General features: G+C 46.2%; 2 protein-coding genes across 5 annotated transcripts in view; one reads left to right on the top strand and one right to left on the bottom strand.

Moving 5' to 3' along the window:
- Positions 1-19,106, bottom strand: part of CIT (citron rho-interacting serine/threonine kinase) — a gene marked incomplete at its 3' end in the record, with an annotated part of 121,307 nt that overhangs the window by 86,183 nt on the left and 16,018 nt on the right. The window lies entirely within an intron of this gene.
- Positions 10,383-19,106, top strand: part of BICDL1 (BICD family like cargo adaptor 1) — a 54,307-nt gene continuing 45,583 nt past the window's right edge. For 3 of the 4 annotated variants that reach the window (XR_014573541.1, XR_014573542.1, XM_083803792.1), the window contains exons 1-2: positions 10,588-11,080; positions 15,654-15,869. Coding sequence is in view for 2 of the 4 variants with exons in the window: in XM_083803792.1 (XP_083659918.1) it covers positions 10,700-11,080; positions 15,654-15,869 (597 nt within the window). In the remaining 2 variants the exon portion in view is untranslated. Of the gene's footprint in view, positions 11,081-15,653; positions 15,870-19,106 lie in introns of all 4 variants that reach the window. The other variant, XM_083803793.1, reaches the window with a different exon arrangement.

Below are 19,106 nucleotides of genomic sequence, written 5' to 3'. Positions count from 1 at the left end.
TCTGACACTTAAAAACCATAAAAGAGGATGATTAATGTAGGCTAAATTTGCATTAAACTAAGATTTTCTTTTAATAGTAAAATGTTCCTGGAAGAAACCAGATACCCAAATATGAGAGAGAGAATGCAGACTAGCCCCCATCACTGAAATAATGCACATAAAAAGACTTGTGAAGCCTCTTCTCCTCCTGCCCCACAAGGCTGATTTCGTATGGTTCAGAAGATCTTGTCAGGCAAAGGGCTGGAAGCTTTATAAAATGACCCAGTCTCCAGGGGAGAGGTGAACCACAGTCCAAAGCACCACAAAGCGCAATCAGCTAAACTGGGCTCTGATGGAGAACCTGAATTGCTGTAGATTTTTATCATAGTCTTGGCACGTAAGTTGAAAGGCTGTCAAATGAGCAAAACATGCCCATGACCCTTTTACAACAGCATGTCAAAGTGTTCATCAATCCCAATGAATAATATTTGGCTTCATGTTTGTCACATCTCTCATTGGCCATGTTGCAGGTCACGCTGCTGTCGCACACCCTGTGGGAGAAGTGGGCTGCGAACTCAGACCGAGGATGCACCACATGTTCAGAAATGTCATTTCCACTAAGACTGAGCTCACCCAGCCTCTGCAGACAGGCAAAATTTAAAAATCAGAAACAAGAATGGAAGATACTCTATTAAGGTAACATTCGTATCTGAATTTCACCCCCATATAGCTCATGTGTGGGTGAATATTAGATTTAAGCAGTTAACTAAATGCTGAATATATTAGCAACAAATATGGTCTATGCACTTCCTAAAATGTCTAGGAATATGTGAAGCAATATATGGGAAAGGTAGGGCAGAAAGACAAAGGAAACTTTTAATCTTCAGGTTTATTTTTAGGTCATATTATATTGAATGAAGGTTTGCCTTTTCCACAGAACACCCACACCCATGCAACAGAGCAGAGATTCATCAGCCCAGAGTATCACAGCTTTCTTCATGGTGTTGCTTTTTTCACATAATGTAGTTAGTTAATTAGATCTCCTCTGATCAATCATTGAATTACTGCTTCAAAAGGCATTATGATATGATGAGAGTGCCTCGCAGCAGTTTAACACTTTGATTTTTCTGTCCTAACACATTTACAGCTAGTGTGAACTAGGTCTTCCCAGCAGGAATAAAGAAATACTCTTTTTTTAAATTACAAGCATGATTTATCTCACAACTTAAAAACTGACCAGTAAATTACTGTAATATGGTTTCATTCTCTCCTCTTCTCCTTCCTTGTATCTAAGTCTAATCCCTTTCATGTTTTCCATGTGTCTTATGTTTTGATCTCAAGCTCTGTGGAGCTGCAACCTTCTCTCTCACGCTCATGTTCTATTCAGTTCTTTTAATACCATCACCATAACACATCTGTGACTTCAGCTGTGCTGTAGTATTTCCTTCCTTGGTCCTCAGGAGTCTGTCTCAAGAATCAAAGAAGTACAGTCATTGCAGGAAGACACTATCAGGGTCTCTGTTGTTTTCCTCTTGCAATTTGACTCCTGAAGAGAAATCGTGATCTAAGGGTTAAGACTAAGTCACAACTTCAGCATGAGAGCTGTGCATGACCTGGCATTTGGGACTTTTGGCTAATGTTGGCCTTCATCCCTCTGTGAAATGGGAACAGCAATTACAGCACAGTGTTTCCCCAAGACCTGCTTCATTTTAGTTTCAGTGAAGAGCTTTGGACTCCTTGGAAAAAGCAGGACGTATGGGAAGAGACGGTATCTAGTCTTTGGAAGTCTGGTTTTGCTCCCTCTGCAAGAGCAGATGACATCATGTGTAACATTCAGGGATATTCACATGATTTGTTTCAGTATTAACATTTCCATCCTATCTTTCTCATCGCTGACCTCCCCACATAAACACCCCAAGCTAAGCACAGAGTTTACTCACCCACTCCTTGTGGTAGGATTTCAACAACTGCAAAAAGATGCTGACATTATTTTCACTCTCACATGAATGACCTCTTGCAAGCCAAATTGCGCCAAGCTGTTAAAACCCTGCCTGCACAGAGTCAGCTGCGTCCGGACAGACAAGAACGTGGACTTTTCATGAGGAAATGAGCCGCCAGACCAGCTCTCAGGTTGTGTTTCATATTCTCCACCTTTCTGTGTGCACAGAGAATCTCAGTCGGGCCCCACATCTGAAAAGGAACTATGACAGCCATACATGCAGCAGCTCCCCTCAATGTAAAACATGAGTCTAAGTACTTTTTCTCCTTTTTATGCTTTAGCTGTTGCATTACAGTTAAGTATTTGGACTACCCAGCAAATTCCCTTTTTACTCCAGTTTGCACTTTGTTTTTCCCATCTGAACACGGGTGATCCCCTGAAGTGCCTGTCCCTAAGGCTACCTGAGGGTGTTTCTTGCACTTGTGGTATGTAGAGTTCCTGATTAGCAGGTAGTGCTGTCAAAGGTCAGAATTTCTGATTCAATAATTCCTTTTAAGATTAACATGTAAAGATAAACTATAAATCTCTTTACCTGCAAGCTTCAATAATCTGGTTTATGCATGCTCATTTGCTTATCCAGTGCGTGGTGGTATGACTACCTGGCCTATACAGGCCAGGATGACCTCAATCCTGCTGGCCCCAGGTGCTGAGGTCTGCTCCCCTGACTGCTGTAACACAAAGAATTTTAGAGGAGCAGATTCTGAAATGCTAAGAGCATACCTATAAATTCACCTTTAATATTGCCATAAAGCAGTGTCCTTTGGCTTAACAGTGCTATACAGAGTTCTTACGCTAGCAGTATAACAGACAGTTAAAAAAGCTTTTAAAGTTATGCTCCTGTTAGCGATGGAAGTCCCCAAATGAGGAGAAAAGATGCATTATTTTTAAGCAGTAGAAATGATGGAAAATAATTTACTTTTTAATACCAAAGAATGACACTTGCCAGATGCAGGGGAACTGAACAGTAATATAGGAGGTCCTGCAGTTGCCTTTCCAGAAGGATAGTGCAGTCTGCAAGTAATTAAACAACAGAAAGCAATACCCATAATTCAACAGTATGTCTTAGCTATTATTTGGTAATTCTTTTTCTCTTGAAATCTCTTATACATAAATATGAGCTTAAAATGGAAATTACTCCTACCAAGTTTTATTTCATTGTGAAATATTCTCATACAGCAATATGCAACCATATCTAAAAAAAAAAATCTCTCACTGCCAGCCAAAGCTGACCTGCACTCTCACAAAGCCTGCTATTTTGAATTTGAATGTGCTACCTGGTATGTGGGCAGCAAGCCCCAGGGAGATGATACACCAGTCTGGCAGCACTCCATTCCATGAGGCAGAAGGGTGCTGACAAAGGACGGGGATTTAGAAACCAGCAGCTAGAATGTGAAAACACAGGATTTTTATTTTTCTGGAGAGATTCAGAAATGAGTATTTTTATGACAAGACTGATGGCAATCCCCAAATTAACCCCCACTAATCAGACACAGAAAACAATTATCAGTTGGCTATTGGCTATTTCCTAGCACTTGCAGTGTTCCCCATGCCCAGGCTGGCAGAGGAAAAATGATTTCCAGAGGTTCCTGCTCCAGACGGCCCCACAGAGCTGCTTCTCCCAGGGAGGCCGCCATCCCTGCGCAGCTCCTATCCTGCAGTAGTCAGACACTGCTTCACTTTCTAAAAACTATTTCATGAGGAATGGGTGTTTTGAATAAAAGCCACTTGGACTTCTTAAACTTATTATATAAGAAATTACTTTTTTTATTCCCTTTTTCTGTGCTCATTTCTTCCTGAACACCCATTTCAATCTAGAGCACTCCATTCTGGTGAGCATTTAGTAAATACTATGATGCAGTATAGTAATAAGAAGCAATATGTAACTTCTCCAGCTTGGACTGATATGGACAAGATGAGAAACAAGAATGTTTCCAAGTACGGTCCTATTACTGGAACACACACACACAGAAATCTCACCCTCCCTAGCCCCTGCCTGGCCTCTGGGTCCTGATGCCAAAAGATCAGGAATTTACCTTCAGGCTTAAGATGAACATGTACAAGGTAACAACACTTTTTTTTAAAAACAGAACTGTCTAGAGAAAGAAGTAAAGCAACCAAGTCTGAAAACATGAAAAAGCAGAAAGATCCTGGGGAATAGCACTGACTGACTCACACTAACGCAGGGTCCTTCAACCATGTAGAATGAGCTTCAGCTAACCAGGAGCCACTTAATTACTCCCGTTCAGTGGTTTTCCACCCACATGTTTATCATAGTTCATGCTGCTGAGAAGCACTGAAGAAACAGCTTGGAGATGAAAGGCTGCTCCTCTCATAGGTAATGGGTGCTGCAAAAGCTGCTTCTGAAAGCTTCTGCACTGCCCATATCCAGATGCCTCCATCCAGGCAGGATTACCTGCCTCATGGTGTGAGGGTTCATGCCCTGAGAAGTTCCGTGCTTTGGATTAGTAAATAAGGGGATCCTTTAGCACCAGCTGAAAGGGCAGGTTTGTTTAGACAAAATACCTCAAATCAAAGTCCCTCAAGGCTGTCCATTCCTTTATCCTAGGGTAAGAAACTAGCAGTAGATGGAAGGAAATTTTTGCAAACACAGCCTGTCTGAAAAGTTTAAGTGGCTGAACAGGAGGTTTGATCCTCTCAAGAACCTCCTGGGCAAGGTTATCAATCTCTTGCAGTCTGCAGGCTCCCAGTGGTCTCAATTTCAAAGACAAAAGGACACATCACTCCCACACTACAGCCACTTGCAGCATCGGCCACAGCACAGCCAGGGCAAGTTTTGAAGAGCTCGAGAGCCCTGCAGATGGCACACAGGAATGTTCTCCCCTTCTGGCATGGCAGCTTCCTAAACAGGCACAGGAGCAAACTGTGCACATCCACTTGTCTCACTTTCTCTGATGAGGTACAACAGGCCAGATCTTTCACAGATATTAAGGTGCTGCCATTTACACTGAGTAGTTAATGGGCCCTAAGGATTAAAATAATTACACAAATCAATGTATAGCTAATTAAAAAAAAAAGAATCCTGTACTTTTTGCTTTCAAACTTCTTGTTACCAAGAAGTGAATCAGGCTTCTTGTCAGATAATTTATAGAATAGCAGTTTCCATAACAACGTAATTGCTCAATGAAGCAAAAATACCTGGCAGAGTTGCCATTGTCATGAAATAATTGACCACAACAGTGAGTGAAGGAAGCTGCATCACAACAAAGATTGCTTCATGTCAACGTGGTCAATTCAAATCTAACAACACTAGATCAAAGACCATCACTCCCTCATGAGTCACTACAAATCATAGCACATACAGAAGAGGCAGAGCAAGATGGTCCTGAACAAATATTTTTTCCCCACAGTCACATCTAATCATTTAATGGTTGCAGAACTGCATGGTGGCCAACAACACAGCAGGTAATTTTAGGACCTAATGGTTTCCGATAGAGAAATACAAGCAAGAACATCTCACTCAGTTTGTGTCTCCATATGAGCAAAAACACAGGATGCTTTTTCTTTTTTAAAAGGAGTGTTTGTTCCAGAAAGACTTGTCAAATATTGTCACACTGCAAGACTCAAGAGGGGGTAACTCGCACCTACTGCAAAAAACACCTACTTCATTGAAAAAAGCCACTCTACCTGTTGAGCACTTACTTCTTTGCTCCCGTGAACCACAGAAGCAGCAAGCCCAGGGCCAGGTCTGTGTGTACATGCTCTGGGTTAACGCCTCTGAAGCAGGCCTGCGGAGTCCATCCTGCTCAGCCCCATTGCAGGTCTGCTCTGGATCCTGTTATATCCTGGGAATGCAGTGAGCATTTTTTGTTTATTTAGGGTTTCTCCAGCTGAGAAAGCTTGAAACAAAGAGAAGTGATGCAGCATTCCATCCAAGTGGATATGTCTGTAATACAACATTAAGGCACGTGGTGCCAATCCCTGAAGCCAGGACAAGATTATATGTGGATGGGAGCCCTCCTGAGAAAAGTGTTCGAGCATTGCCCTAGCCAGAGGGAGTCACCTCTGTGTTCAGAGTTTACCTGGAGAAAACCCTACCATCAGCCACAACTGTTTTTTTTTTTTTTCCTCAGCTAGAACTAGTTAAGTCAAGAAGGAGCCCTAGGAGCAAAGCAAAGTAGCACATACCTCACCTGGCACATCAGGGCAAGGAGCGAAACCAAGTCAAACTGCCAGTACAGTACCCCAGCAAACTGAGCTGGCCTGAAACACTGACCACGCAGCTCCACAGGCTCCAAGTAGCTGTGCTTGTTCCCAACACTGTCAGCTTTGCTCTGGAGAGATGGCTCTGTCGTGCTTCCAAACCTTACACCTGAAACAGTGACTAAAAGCTGCAGTACAAAGTGTTTACGTCTCTAACTCAGGGATGTCTCAGCATGATACCTGCACGTGCCATGTAACAAGTCGAATCTGTTACCCTGTTCTTTTCCCTTTGCATCCCTTGCTCCTTACAGATTGGCAGTAAGGTGAGCACAGTCTGGAGTTGGCTCTGCCCGTAGGCAGTCCTGAGTCACTCAGGCCATGCTTTCATAACCTTAAGCAGCCAAGGGATTTTTCCCCAGACTTCGATGTTATGAGTCACCTTGGTGTCCGAGTGCTTTTTCTGCTCTAAGTGACGTAATATTGATAACCCTGAGAAACAACAAGCTTGATGGGAACTCTGTGGGGATCTTGAGCCTTGGGAAGAATCAGGATGGTCTTTCAGTTCACTACACGTTGCTTGGCTAACACTCCTTACAGCTTTCTTTTCCCTTCTGTTTAACCAGAAATTTCTATTCTCTCCTCCTTTACCAACCTCTATAAATCCACTTCTCCATCCTCTATTTCCTCTCCCCAACACCAGGGAGAACCTGGGCACACACACACCCAGATAGCTTTGGACATTACAGAAGCAAAGAGAAAGTAAGGTCACACAGGAGTCTTATCTCCAGCTTTGCAGTTCTGGCCTGCTTTAAAAGCAAGACACGTATTTTCTTTAATTATTCATTTGGGTAACTGCAACCTCTGAGCAAACTCTTAGGCTGCTGACTCTTCTTGCTGCCCATCTTGCAGCAGCAGGAAGCTGTAGGACATAGAAACACCTCAGCATGCAGGTACACGAACCGCCAGAATAACTAAAACATTTGTCAGAAATAAAGTGCAGTAAAGCAAAGAGAAAAATAAAGCAATTAATCATTCAAACAGGTATGAGAGAGAGAGAACTGCAAAAGGAAGCCAATAGCTTGTGCCGTCTTCCTTGGAAGACTGTCAGCCCACTGACAGGAAGATTAAGGATGCTGATGGGAACTCCTCTCTCAGTGCAGTTAGCTTTAAAAGCATAGGACAATAATCTACTTTCACAGGTCTGCCTGTGGCTTTCCCACAATGCGTCTTTTGCTCCCGTTACTCTAAATAATAAAGGATGATCCCTTGCAGTGCTTCATTTCTGGCTGCTGCCCTCACAGCTGAGGTGGAAGAATTGACAGGCGCACTTGGGCATTTATTGGATTTGCAGCTTTTCTGATGTGTTAAATGTGTTTTGTCCTGCTTAACTCATACAGTTCTGCGTACACCAGCATTTGCTGGTGTAACCACCAAAGGTCCAGACCCACTGCCACACTTCCTTTGTAAAAAGACCAAAGGGTGAAATCCCTGGAAGGCAGAATATTAATTTCAAAGCACTGGTTTTAACAATGTACTTGACATTGGGCTTGAAGAGCCTGCACAGCTTTCAGTTCACCTCTCCTTGACCCTCTGGGGAGGACAATACTCACTGCCATATCCGCAGCTTAAGCTGGATTGTCTGTTCCAGGAGCTCACTCCTTTAGGAACCTGTTTAACAGATAGAATTGCACTGGCAGATTGCCCTGAGTGGCTCCTTGAGTTAAGTTCTCCGACCATTCCCTTGGCTTGGTTACTGAATTGGGTAATCAGGGGTTGGGGAAAAGCAAGAAGGGGAAATTATTTAGAAACAAAGTCAGTGCTGTCCCTTCTCCCTGTCCAGGAGAGGCTAACTTTTTGCTACTTGCTTTTCTTTTACAGCCCTGTAAGTTTTTTGCCTGAGCAGGAAAAGAATGAAGAACACAATCTTATACTACCCTCTTATACCAGTGTTTATTTTCAGCCTTGTTTCTTAATACCACAGGAATGGCCTTCATACATCCTGTACCTGTGGGGTGATGACTTCACGTGCATCAGCCACTTGCTCTCCATTCTCTGCATGCTTGAATCAGTCTGTCCTCCCTGCAGTTTCAGAAAGGGTCTGCGCTATCGTCACCCCTGTAGTGATTTCCATGCTGAAAGATAATTTATGCTGTACACACGGGAACCTTCACACTGCAAGAGCCTCAGCTCCTGAAACACTTGATCTAGATGTCCACAAGACCTGCCTGTTATTTTCAGTTCTTAGCATCCACCTGGGGAAGACTCACAGCAGGCATGAGCAGTGCAGCTAAAAAAAAAAAGAAAAACTTGCCTCTGACTTGTTTCCCTTAACCCATTCATCCTTTTTTTTCCTAGGCTGAGGTTCTCCAAAGGACACACCAAGCCTATCTGGGGGAAGAGGAGCTGAAACAGGTGTCAGGTGTCTACGGACAGAGGCTGTCCCAGCTCTCAGCTGAAATGCATTTTAGAATCTAAATGGCTAATGCCAGTGTATAACTGTAAATAAACTGTTGTATCCTTAACTGTTTTCTTGGCTATTTGATTGGGATAATGCATATAACATAAAACACTAGTGAAGTTTTAAAAGTAATTAATGTATTTCTAAAAAGTCAAATCAATAATTAAATTCACTAGATTTTTTTCTTGAAATGCAAGGCAATAACAGGTCATGCTGTGAGCAAAGCTTTAGTCCAAGGTTACTGTAGATAACACTGCTATGTTTTGCAGTCAGTAGGCCCCAAATGAGCATTAAGGTTGTGTAGGTGCCTGACCAAGATGGTGGCACATCTGCAATACACAGCATTGATTTACATCTTCTCCATCCAGGCAATAGCTTTTTTTCCCTCCCCATCCAAACAGATGCAGCTACAGGGTTTGTTTCAGGCTTTGTCTGAGGGATTAAAACCATCTCAATATAATCTCTTTTTGTTTTATATACTGATAGAAGCTTTAGAGGAGAAAATTAACGCCACAATGGATTTCATTAATCATACCAGGCTTGGTTTGCTGTAGTAGGCACATCCAGCAGAAGGTGCTCACAATCAGTTTAAACATTAAACTCCCTCCTCTGTTTAAATAGTGCTGATCAAATCTCTGACAGTATGGTTCCTGTGTCAGGGCAGTGGGATTCCTTTAAAAGCTGTAGTACTGTTCATCTCGCCTTCTGGCGAGTCCCATTTCCAGCAACGTTGGCCCCACTTGATTGCAAGGACAAAAGCTCTAACAAAATCAGTGCCTGGGGAACTGCTGGGAGATAAAGGAGGAGTCACCTCCGGGTCACGGGGGGCGTAATAGCCAACGGTCACCATTGCAAGATGGGTGCCAGCAGGATGAGCATGGCACGAGGTAGCGGGTCTCCACCTGGGTTTTGGACAGCAGGTGCTCGCATGACAAAAAGCACCACTGGCATTAACCGCCGCCACCAGGACAAGAGCCAAGAACAGACAAGTCCTGCTAGCTGGGCTGTCGGGGCGCACCCCCCACGGAGGGCTAGGTCCTGGTGGCAGATGGCCAGAGGGAAGTCTGCATTCCCCCAATTCTTGCTCTAACCGTTAGGAATAATCTGCAGCTCTCCAGGGACCTGGGTCTGACATGAGGCAGGAACCAGCCATGCTAGAAAACTGCATCAGCCCTCAACCGTTCCAGCCAAAAACATCCTTGGGACTGATGCGTTGGGCAGCTGCATGCAGATGAACACGGTCTAAGTGAACCCTCTGTGGAGAGAAAACAAGCCCCATGGAAGTAGGGGCTAGAAGTAAAAGCTAAAAATTTAACTGTTTTTTTCAGCAAACCTCCAGGAGTCAAAACCACAGCTTTCTTGTCAAACGATTCTGTTCAATCACTATCAATCAGAGCCCCTCCTGAAATTAAACCACCAAGAGAAACTGAGGAAACAGTCCAAGCAGACGTAATGATGCACACTTTTACCCTGCCTTGCTCTGCCTCAGCCTCCCCTCCTGTGGCAATAAGTAGTGCCTGGATCAGAGGGGAGAAATGAAGTCAACAAAAACAGAACTGAAAACCAACTCCATGGACCTCGGTTACCTGGCAATCCTGCCTCCTCCCGGAGCCGCAAGAGCTCTGAGCACAACTGACTACGACTCCCAAAATTCCCCGAGGTCGCTTTGAAGGTAAATGTTCTCGGAGAACATCCAAACCAATCTGAAATTGAAAGCAAGCCCCGGTGGCTGTTGGAAGCTGTAGTCAGCTCTCCAGGGGCGAACTACCGAGTAGAAAGGCTTGGAGAGCTGCTCCCTGAACCAAAAGAGCCCGGCAGGCAGCAGGCAGGGAGCGCTGTGCTCGACCTTCCCAGTACCTACCCGGGGGGGCTTTTCCTCCCCGTGCCCTCACCAGAAGCAGCCAGTTGGGCACCGTGCCGAAGCCCCGCTCCCTCCCCAACCCCTAAAGGCACCCCAAAAGGCCGATGAGCTGGGGGGCTGGGGGGGGGAGCCGGGAAGGCGGGGGCCGGCGGCGGCGCTCCCCGCCCAGCAGCGGCAGCCGCGGGCCGGGCGCGGGGGGCGCAGCGGAGCGGTGGCGGCGGCGGGGGAGCCTCGCAGGGCCATGTCGGCGCCGTGCCTGCCCCTGCCCGCCGCCGGCTCAGCACCGGCGGAGGCGGACAGCGCCGGAGGCATGGAGCCGCCCGCCGGCACCACCGGGACCGGGAGCAGGACCGGGGCCGCCGGCTTGGAGCTGGCCCTGGAGGAGGAGCTGGCGCTGCTGGCCGCCGCCGGGGAACCGCCGGAGCCGCCGCCCGTCGCTGCTGCTGTCGCTGTCGCCGCCGCCGCCGCCGCCGCCCGGGACCCCGAGCTGCTGTCGTTGATCCGGCAGAAGGAGAAGGACCTGGTGCTGGCGGCGCGGCTGGGCAAGGCGCTGCTGGAGCGCAACCAGGACATGAGCCGGCAGTACGAGAGGATGCACAAGGAGCTGACCGATAAGCTGGAGGTGAGGCCCCGCGCCGCGGTCCTTTCCCCGCCCGAGCCCTTCCGGAGCTCCCTCTGGTCGTGACGGGGCCTAAAAGCAAGGGAGCGAATTAAAAATAACCCCCCAAAAGCCCCGAGGCCTGGGGGAGAGGCACAGCACAGCCGCGCCGGCCTGCAGCGCCCCGGCCCCCCGGCTGCTTTGCCCCAGGCCCCGGGCGAGGGCACGGCCCGGAGCCGCCTCGAAGTTGGGGCTGTGCAGCAGCAGCGAGGTGCTGGGCATGTGTCAGCCTCCTGCTGGAGCTGAGGCATTAGGCAGGGCAGGAGATAAGCCCTGGTGATACAGCCCTGCTAGGTGGTTGCTCTGAAAAATACCTACAGGTATGGAGATGTTTAGCTCAACCCCCGGGCTCCTGCCATTTATTGATTTTAAGGTTGAAATGGAGCAGTTACAAAGAAAAGGACTGGTGCTGGCAGCTGCTTTTGGAACAACTCTCTTGCACAACTGTGCACAACTGTCACCCTGCTCCTTTTTCAGAGATACTCTTGAAATTTTAATCCCTGATACTGGGTACAAGAAAAAGCCTCACCTTCCTAGAGAGTTTGAACAATACTGGGTTAACATTCAGATTTCAAGTCCCAGCCCCAGACCCATTCTTTCTGCACAGCCCTGCATATTTCTGTGTTCATCCCTCACGGACTTTCATCTCTCAAGTTCAAGAGGATTCATGAAATTAGTGTATGGCCTTTGTTCTCAGATCATCTTCTTCCCAAAAGGGGAAATTTCTCTCTATTATTGAACTCAGCACTTCACGCTGGCTGGTTTCTTCCTCTTTGCAGGGAAATCTCTGCATTTACTATTCTGGTAGAAACAATAGTGAAGGTGACATTTGCTCAAATTGTTACTTAGCAGCACTATTTATCAGATTAGAATTTCTCAGAGTGTTAAAATGTGCTGGAGTGAACGTTTTCAGGTTGATCTTTAAGCAAGAACAGACGTATGTGGCATTGTGCTGACGTGGTTCCCCTGACGAGTTGGAGTAAAACCTTTCCTACCGTTAAAGAAAAATGCACAACTTCAGGCGCTTCCTGGGCTGCTGTGAATGAGTTCTGGCGACTCGAACACCACTCACTGTTTGCAAAACGTAAAGGTGAAAAGGAGAGGGGAAAACTAAGAACTATGACTTTGGAGTACTTTAACATTCCCCAAATGGTTCCCTCCACTCTTCTGGGCCCATTTAGAAGGCGAATGAAGGGGTGATGAATGCAGCCAGTTGTTTACATTTTTCATCTCACTACTGTAGCTCTAACTTTCCAGTTGAATAGCAGATTCCTGTTTTTCAGGCTATGCATCTGATAGGAGCTATCTGCTTACAGGTCAGGTTTTTTCTGCTGGGTTTGGCAGATCCGAACTGTGCTACTTCACACACACACAAAACCCAACCTCAAATGTTAATATTCTGTAACACAAGCCCTGTAAGACTCACTTCTACAGATTAAACGTTGGCCTCCTCCTGTTGCCACTAAAGTAAACAAAATTTCACAATAAGCTTTTCAATTTTGGAGGAAGGGGGAAGAAGGCCCCACGTGTTACCTCCATCCCTGCACTGACAGCTTTCTCAAGATAACCAGAAGCAAAACTCAGATGAAATCCTTGGTGACAGTTGCACCTGGTGTAGCGGTGTATGAGTACCACTTAGGAAAGATTTCCTCCCAGGCAGCAGCTCAGAGTTGGTTACAAGAACTCAGTGAAGCCTCTCCAGTTCCCAACAGCCAACGTGCTGGCCTGTGCTTCTGGTACTTTGCCTCAAGACGCTGCCTTTGCAGTGTTGTCACCACATTGTTGGTGAGAAACATCTCTTTTTACTCTGTGCTTAGGTTTGTTCCCCGTGGCAGTGTGCACACGGGACACAGATATCTGCCCATGGCCACATTGGTTCTAATTCTGCAGGTGTTACTGAAGTGCAGCACTCCTACCATAGACCTACTCTGGCAGCTTTCACTTCAGACCCTGAATTCAAATTTGTTTCTAAACAGTTGAAGTCCTGTAATAAATTCTGATATGTAATCTCAGTTTTATCCTCTGCAAGCGACTAAAACAGTTAATGCCTTGTTCTGTTGATACCGAGAAGCTTGCCCCACCTAAGCATTTTTCAGTGCAGACCCTCTTTGTCAGCTGGGAACTCCTCCTTGCTCTCAGCTTGTTAAACAAGGATCAGCCCAGCTCAGTCAAGTCAAAGAAAACCTGCTTTTGGAATTAAATACCTTCTAAAAAACAGTTCCACACAGAAATCAGCGAGCAGCTGGTGGACAGAGATACACTTGTAAAACATGAAACCCTCCTACTGAGGACAGCAGTTTGCCCTGTCATCACTACATACCAAAAAAAAAGCTATACAGATCTGCAGCTGTGCAGGTGCTGGGGTGAGGGCAGGCAAGGGGAGACTGCTGCAGAGAGAGGAGGAGGCAGGAGGGATCGGTCAGCAGGTGTGGGCTGGTTGTTCCTCCCTCTTCACAACAGCCTCTCCACACCCCACTGCACCCTTCCAGTCCCTCCATGAGAGAATAAACTGCGAGAATAAACTTGCTGTTCCTCGCCTCCCTCCAGCTCCTGCCTGTGTGATGGCTGCTTATTGGAGCCGTACGTAGCATGGATTTTCCCTTGCAGTAAGGCCCTAAAGTGGTTTTTAAATGATTGGCAAGGCTTACCAGTGGCTTCTAAATCACATTTGAGTATGTCTGCGTGCACCAGGGAACTTCAGCTGCGCTGCTGCTCCTCAGCAGGCTGAAGTTTCATCTTCCATTTAGAGAAGGCCCTGGATCTTTCTGAACGTTGCCTAGCAGTGAAAGAGACAGAGCTGTAAAACCCAGCATTTCTGTGTGCTGCTGAAAGCGAAATTGTGGCTGCTCCAGCCACACTTAGTTGTCATAGGCCTGGTGCTAGGATCTCCTGCCTACCTATTGCATCAAAAATAATTATAACACTATAATACTGCTGAGTGTTTTCAAGGAGTGCTCTTTCCTTTAGCATCTGGTAACACAGGGAAACATTTTTGCTTTGGGCTGGTTTTTTTTTTTTTTTTTTAAATCAGCCTTCCCTCATATTTGAGGGTTTTCCAGAAAGTCCTGGATTTGTGGAAGAATTTGGAAGGGCACAAGCAGGGTGTTGCTATGCTGGAAGGAATCTAGAAGCTTTGGGGATAAGATCAAGGAACACGGCATCTTCTGCAGGGCAAAAGAGGTAGACGATCAGTGATGGCACAGGCCAGAGGCTGCTGGAGAAGTGCAGAGCATTGACATTCAGACTTGCTCAGGAAGGTGACAGAGACCCTGCCAGGAGGCTGTGTGTCATCAGCAGTAGGTACCCAGGGGAAACAGCCACCTCACAGCCTAACAGGCAATAAAAAGCCACTTCACATAAATGCAGTGCAATTTTCCTTCCCTCCTAGCAGCTTTATTTTCCCCTCCTAACATAAGCATCATGGGGATTGCTCACTGGGGGATGATAACCTCAGAAAAATGGGAGAGTGCTGCCAGTGCTGGGCCCAGTGGGTTTCTGTTTGCTGAGGCACATTCCTAAAAGGCTCGTGAATCTGGTGGAGAGTAACCGCAGGTTGTTCTGGGGGACAGAAAACAAATGACAAGGAGAGGGCTCCTGCTCTTCTTGTTTCCCCGCTGATCTTAGGACACCGCCATGTCCCAGTCTGTGACCATTCAACAAGTACGAACATGGCTTCAGTCACCAGGGGAAATCCAAGCTCAGATTTTCAGAGCAGAGATTCTTTGAAATGGGCACAAGAAATCTGTTTTGACCTGATTTGCAGCTCTGTATCAGTCAAGCCCTCATTTTACTGAGCCTGTAAAACATCCAGAAGTTCCACCAGCTTCATGCTGTCCCTCATATTGCAACCAGTCCTAAACTCACCAGACCTGAGAGTTGTTCCTGAAAAACCTGCACCCCAGAATAAGCACATGCAATGAAACTACTTCATTATATCCATCGCCACCCCAGAGGGGACTGTATCAAACAACAGAATTACTGTGGACTATCAAACCACCAGGCAACTAATTAGGTCAGGAATAGAAGGAGCAAATGGATAGATGATTCAAGTGTTGTTTGTAAGACCCCAATGACAAGAAGGATGCCTCATCTAGGTTCCTCGTCATCAGGAAAGATACAGTTTGTGTAATTTTGACTATAAAGGCAATTTTTAGAAGAATTATGCCACTGCCCACTGAAATACTGCGTTGGAGTTAACATAGGCTCTGCTAAATCAATTGGCCTGCCTGACCTATATTTTCCACTTATTGACATGCAGCCTGCTTTACCCTTTTGGCAGTTGTTTCAGTAAAAATTCAATGCACTGATCTACAGAGGCCAAGGACAGGCCACGTGCTGGAAATGGGAAGCAAGTTTAGTGCCTGTGACCTGTCCTGACGTGGGATGGGATTGCCACCTCCATGGTACTAGAGTGTAACAATGCCATTCTCCTTCCTGCAGGAAAGGAGGCAGTGCTAAGCACGAAGGAGGGGAAGGAGGCAGCATTCACTTCTTTCCTCCCTTCCTAACCTCTTCTTCCCTCTCCCCTGTTATCTAGCACCTAGAACAAGAGAAGCACGAACTGCGGAGGCGATTTGAGAACAAGGAAGGAGAATGGGAAGGAAGGGTGTCTGAACTGGAAAGCGATGTGAAGCAGCTGCAGGATGAGCTAGAGAGGCAGCAGGTTCACCTGCGTGAAGCCGACCGTGAGAAGACACGGGCTGTCCAGGAACTCTCCGAACAGAACCAAAGACTCCTGGACCAGCTCAGCAGGGTGAGTCGCCGCAGCATGGCGAGGGCAGGCACCCAGCCGCCCCGGGAAGGGCTCGTGGCTCAGCTCTAAGCAGCCTTTCTGACAAGTGAGTGGGAAAGATTGCTTAGGGAGAGGAAATGGTTCTGCATCTACGCAGATTACACCAGTGCGTCTATAAAACATGCTGCCTTTAAACTGAATTTTACACCTTTAAGGGGTGTTGCGTTTCATGTTTTGGGAGTTGAGTGGTCATTTAACGCATAGATACCGTATCCAAGTCTGCTTTACCAAATCTATTTCTAAGTTTATGAGTAGACTAAACAAATGTAAAACAAGAAAAAGACTCATCTGTGACAGGAGAGGCTCTTTGCTGGCCTCCCTTTTTTGATATCCATTGTTTATGAAGTTTTTAAATTGAACATACTGGGTTGTTCCAAGATGGTGTGTCACTACAAATAATTTCACCATGTTTAGATGTGTGAGAACCTCCTGAAATTCCTTGGAATGGCATGTTTCAGCAAAGAGCTTAGCCTCTGAATGAAAGAGGATTTATAGTAAGGCTGCTACAAATCAGCCTAATTGACTGGCTGCTTCCAGCACGGGTTTCTTTCTGAGAGCAAAAGACTTAACAGTTGCTACCTCCTCCCCCAGAAGCTGACCTGTCTTCTAGAATTAAGAATCTTGGTTTTTTCTCCCCACTGAACAGTCGGTACAAACCATAATTTTACTGCTTGAGAACAGTTACTGCAACAGATGAAAGCATTTTCTCTCCAGTTGTATATCCCCTAAATTGCATAGAACAAAGACACGCACCACAGACTCATGCTGAAGAGGCCTATGTAATGGTAGGAGAGAATATTTCAGACCAGATTTGGTCAGGGGTGGGACTCGGGGGCTGACACAGATGTTTCTTAAGGGAAGGCCAAGAGCTCAGTTATAACACTAGGACCTGAAGACTGAAACTGGCCTAGCACACAGGTCTGTTCACTTGCTTTTACGTAACCTGAGTGCAGTTTTCCTCTGCCTCTGGAGAGAAGAGGTCTTCAGTATAATGCTCTGTACTGGCACTTGAAGAAACCATCCCTCAGTCTGCTGTAGGTTTTCTTGTCAGCCTCTGAAAAACAGTCACTTAGTCTGGGGATCTGATTTTTACAAAAAATATTTCCTTAGCTCAAGAGAACTGCTAAGTTTATGAGGGCTTTTAAAGCACTATCTCCCAAGTGTAGCTAGAGAGATCTTTCACCTCTTCTCTGGACAGAACCTCTCACGTACAACATGGGTAAGAGGTTCAAGCCAAGCCCTTGTGTTATGTTACATTTTTATCTGGTGCTCAGGACTTGGCTCCCATCAGATTTGGTGGCCCTCAGGGATTTTCTGTGTATGCACGATTTCCATCATTGCCTAGGAAATGTAAGATTTTATGGTCCCAGTGGAAGCATAAACTAGAGACCAGCCTAGAAGGTAGAAGAGGAAAACCAGACAGCTTGCTTTGGGCTTTAAACAGCATGGGATTATCCTCACATGACACTCCAGCTGCAGGAACCTCTCATAGCCCAGCTGCTCAGAGAGCCTCTCTGCAAAGCCTTGTGCAAAGGAGCCACCAAGTTAGGTCTTCCAGCATGCAGTGGCAAAGTATAGCTTTTGTTCCCTTAGCTCCCTATTGCTGCCGGAAATAATCTTAATCCATTCACTGCAGAATTACTGCATCCCAAAGTTGCTTCTAGGTGCTGCCCTCGCTGCTCCAGTCCCACCCTGCTCCCAGCACTGAGTAGGGGACAGTTGTTCCACAAAGCCAGGTAAGGCAGAGGGATACAGGTAGCAGCTTACACTTGCTGAGGCTCCTCAGCCAAGATCAGTGCTCACCGAATCTGTCACCTGGCTAAGAATTGCCATTAACTCAGGCACAGCAGTGGATATAGATGGAGCATAAATAGTTTTCCTAGAGCTCTAAGAGTCTGAGCAAACTGAAGCCAAGTTGGGAATGGTCTGTTGTTGTTCAGCCAGGGCTTTGGTTGAGGCTGTTAAAAAATCTCAGCATTACATTAGCACTTGATTACTGGGTGCTTGTTATCCACATTTGCTGCTCCATGGTGCAATTCCATCATACTTGTCTAGTCTCTTGTTCTGAAAATGTTACATATGTAATGCTTGAGGCAGCAGTAGTGCTTAGACCCTGGCCATCCACACAGCTCTGGCTCCTGCTACTACTTAAACTTTCAATAAATAAAAGGACATACAGCTGTGTGGACACTTGCCTACAGCCATGTTACCGTAGCCTGGAGTCTTGCTCAGGATCATGAACTGAGTACTGGCAGAAGACAAACCCTGCAAAGAAGCGCTATTTCGGCTTCTGTGAACTTCGAAATGTTGCTTTTATGCTCTCTGCATTCCTGGTTCTGCATTTTGCATCTCAGTGGGTTGTTTGGGAGGAAAGGGTTAAGAGAAGCCTGTGATAAGGCAACAAAAGCCTCAACTCTACCCTTATCCACCACTGAACACCCTGCTAGAGGCTTCACTCACAGGAGGACAGAGAAACGTTACTCTCTGGTATGAGACGTTCTACATGAGATAGATACTACCTCTTTAAAATTGAATTTCTGTGGTTTAGCAATTAACAGCTCATGGCCCAGTTTCACAAGACATGAGCATCTCTCCAGGGGAAGGCATTCCCTTGGCACGAGGATCTGTGTGTCGAACGATGGGCTCAGCCTCACGACCTACTAGCCCACATGGTCCTGCTTGCTTCTTTGGGAGTTCCCAAGCTTCAGCCCCTTTTACCTCAAAGCAGGGCAGCATCCACCGTCTCCATCATCCTCCTTCCTGCTGCAATACTCTTTTGCTATCTAATTAAGCCTGTGGTCTTTTTTTTTTTTTTAAAAATAAGTACCTTCCCCAGAGATGAAGGGCCAACCCCACACTTGTTTCCCCCAGTCTGAACCTGGGACAAATGCTAACCAATCAAGCATGCGTTGCCACACACCCACACAAGGGTAGCAAAGGGACCCAGAAAGCTCTGCCTTGCAATTCAATCGTGGGACTGAAAATTCCATCCTCGATTCTGGCACTGACTGGTAAGGAAAACTCAAGGATAGGGATTTTAAGTCTGTTCCAGTCTCTAAAAATGGCAATAACTGTCTTGCCTTAGAGTTGCCACAAGGCTAAAATAAGGGCTATAAAATGACTTGAGGTCTTTAGATGAGATGATCATATAGGAGAACTTTACATAGCTAATAATAGTAAGTAGGTTATAAGGAACTT

This window comes from Anser anser (genome assembly GCF_964211835.1).
Source record: "Anser anser genome assembly, chromosome: 18".
Taxonomy (NCBI): domain Eukaryota; kingdom Metazoa; phylum Chordata; class Aves; order Anseriformes; family Anatidae; genus Anser; species Anser anser.
Note: the sequence above shows the minus strand (reverse complement) of the source record. Positions and strands in the feature narration are given on the sequence as shown.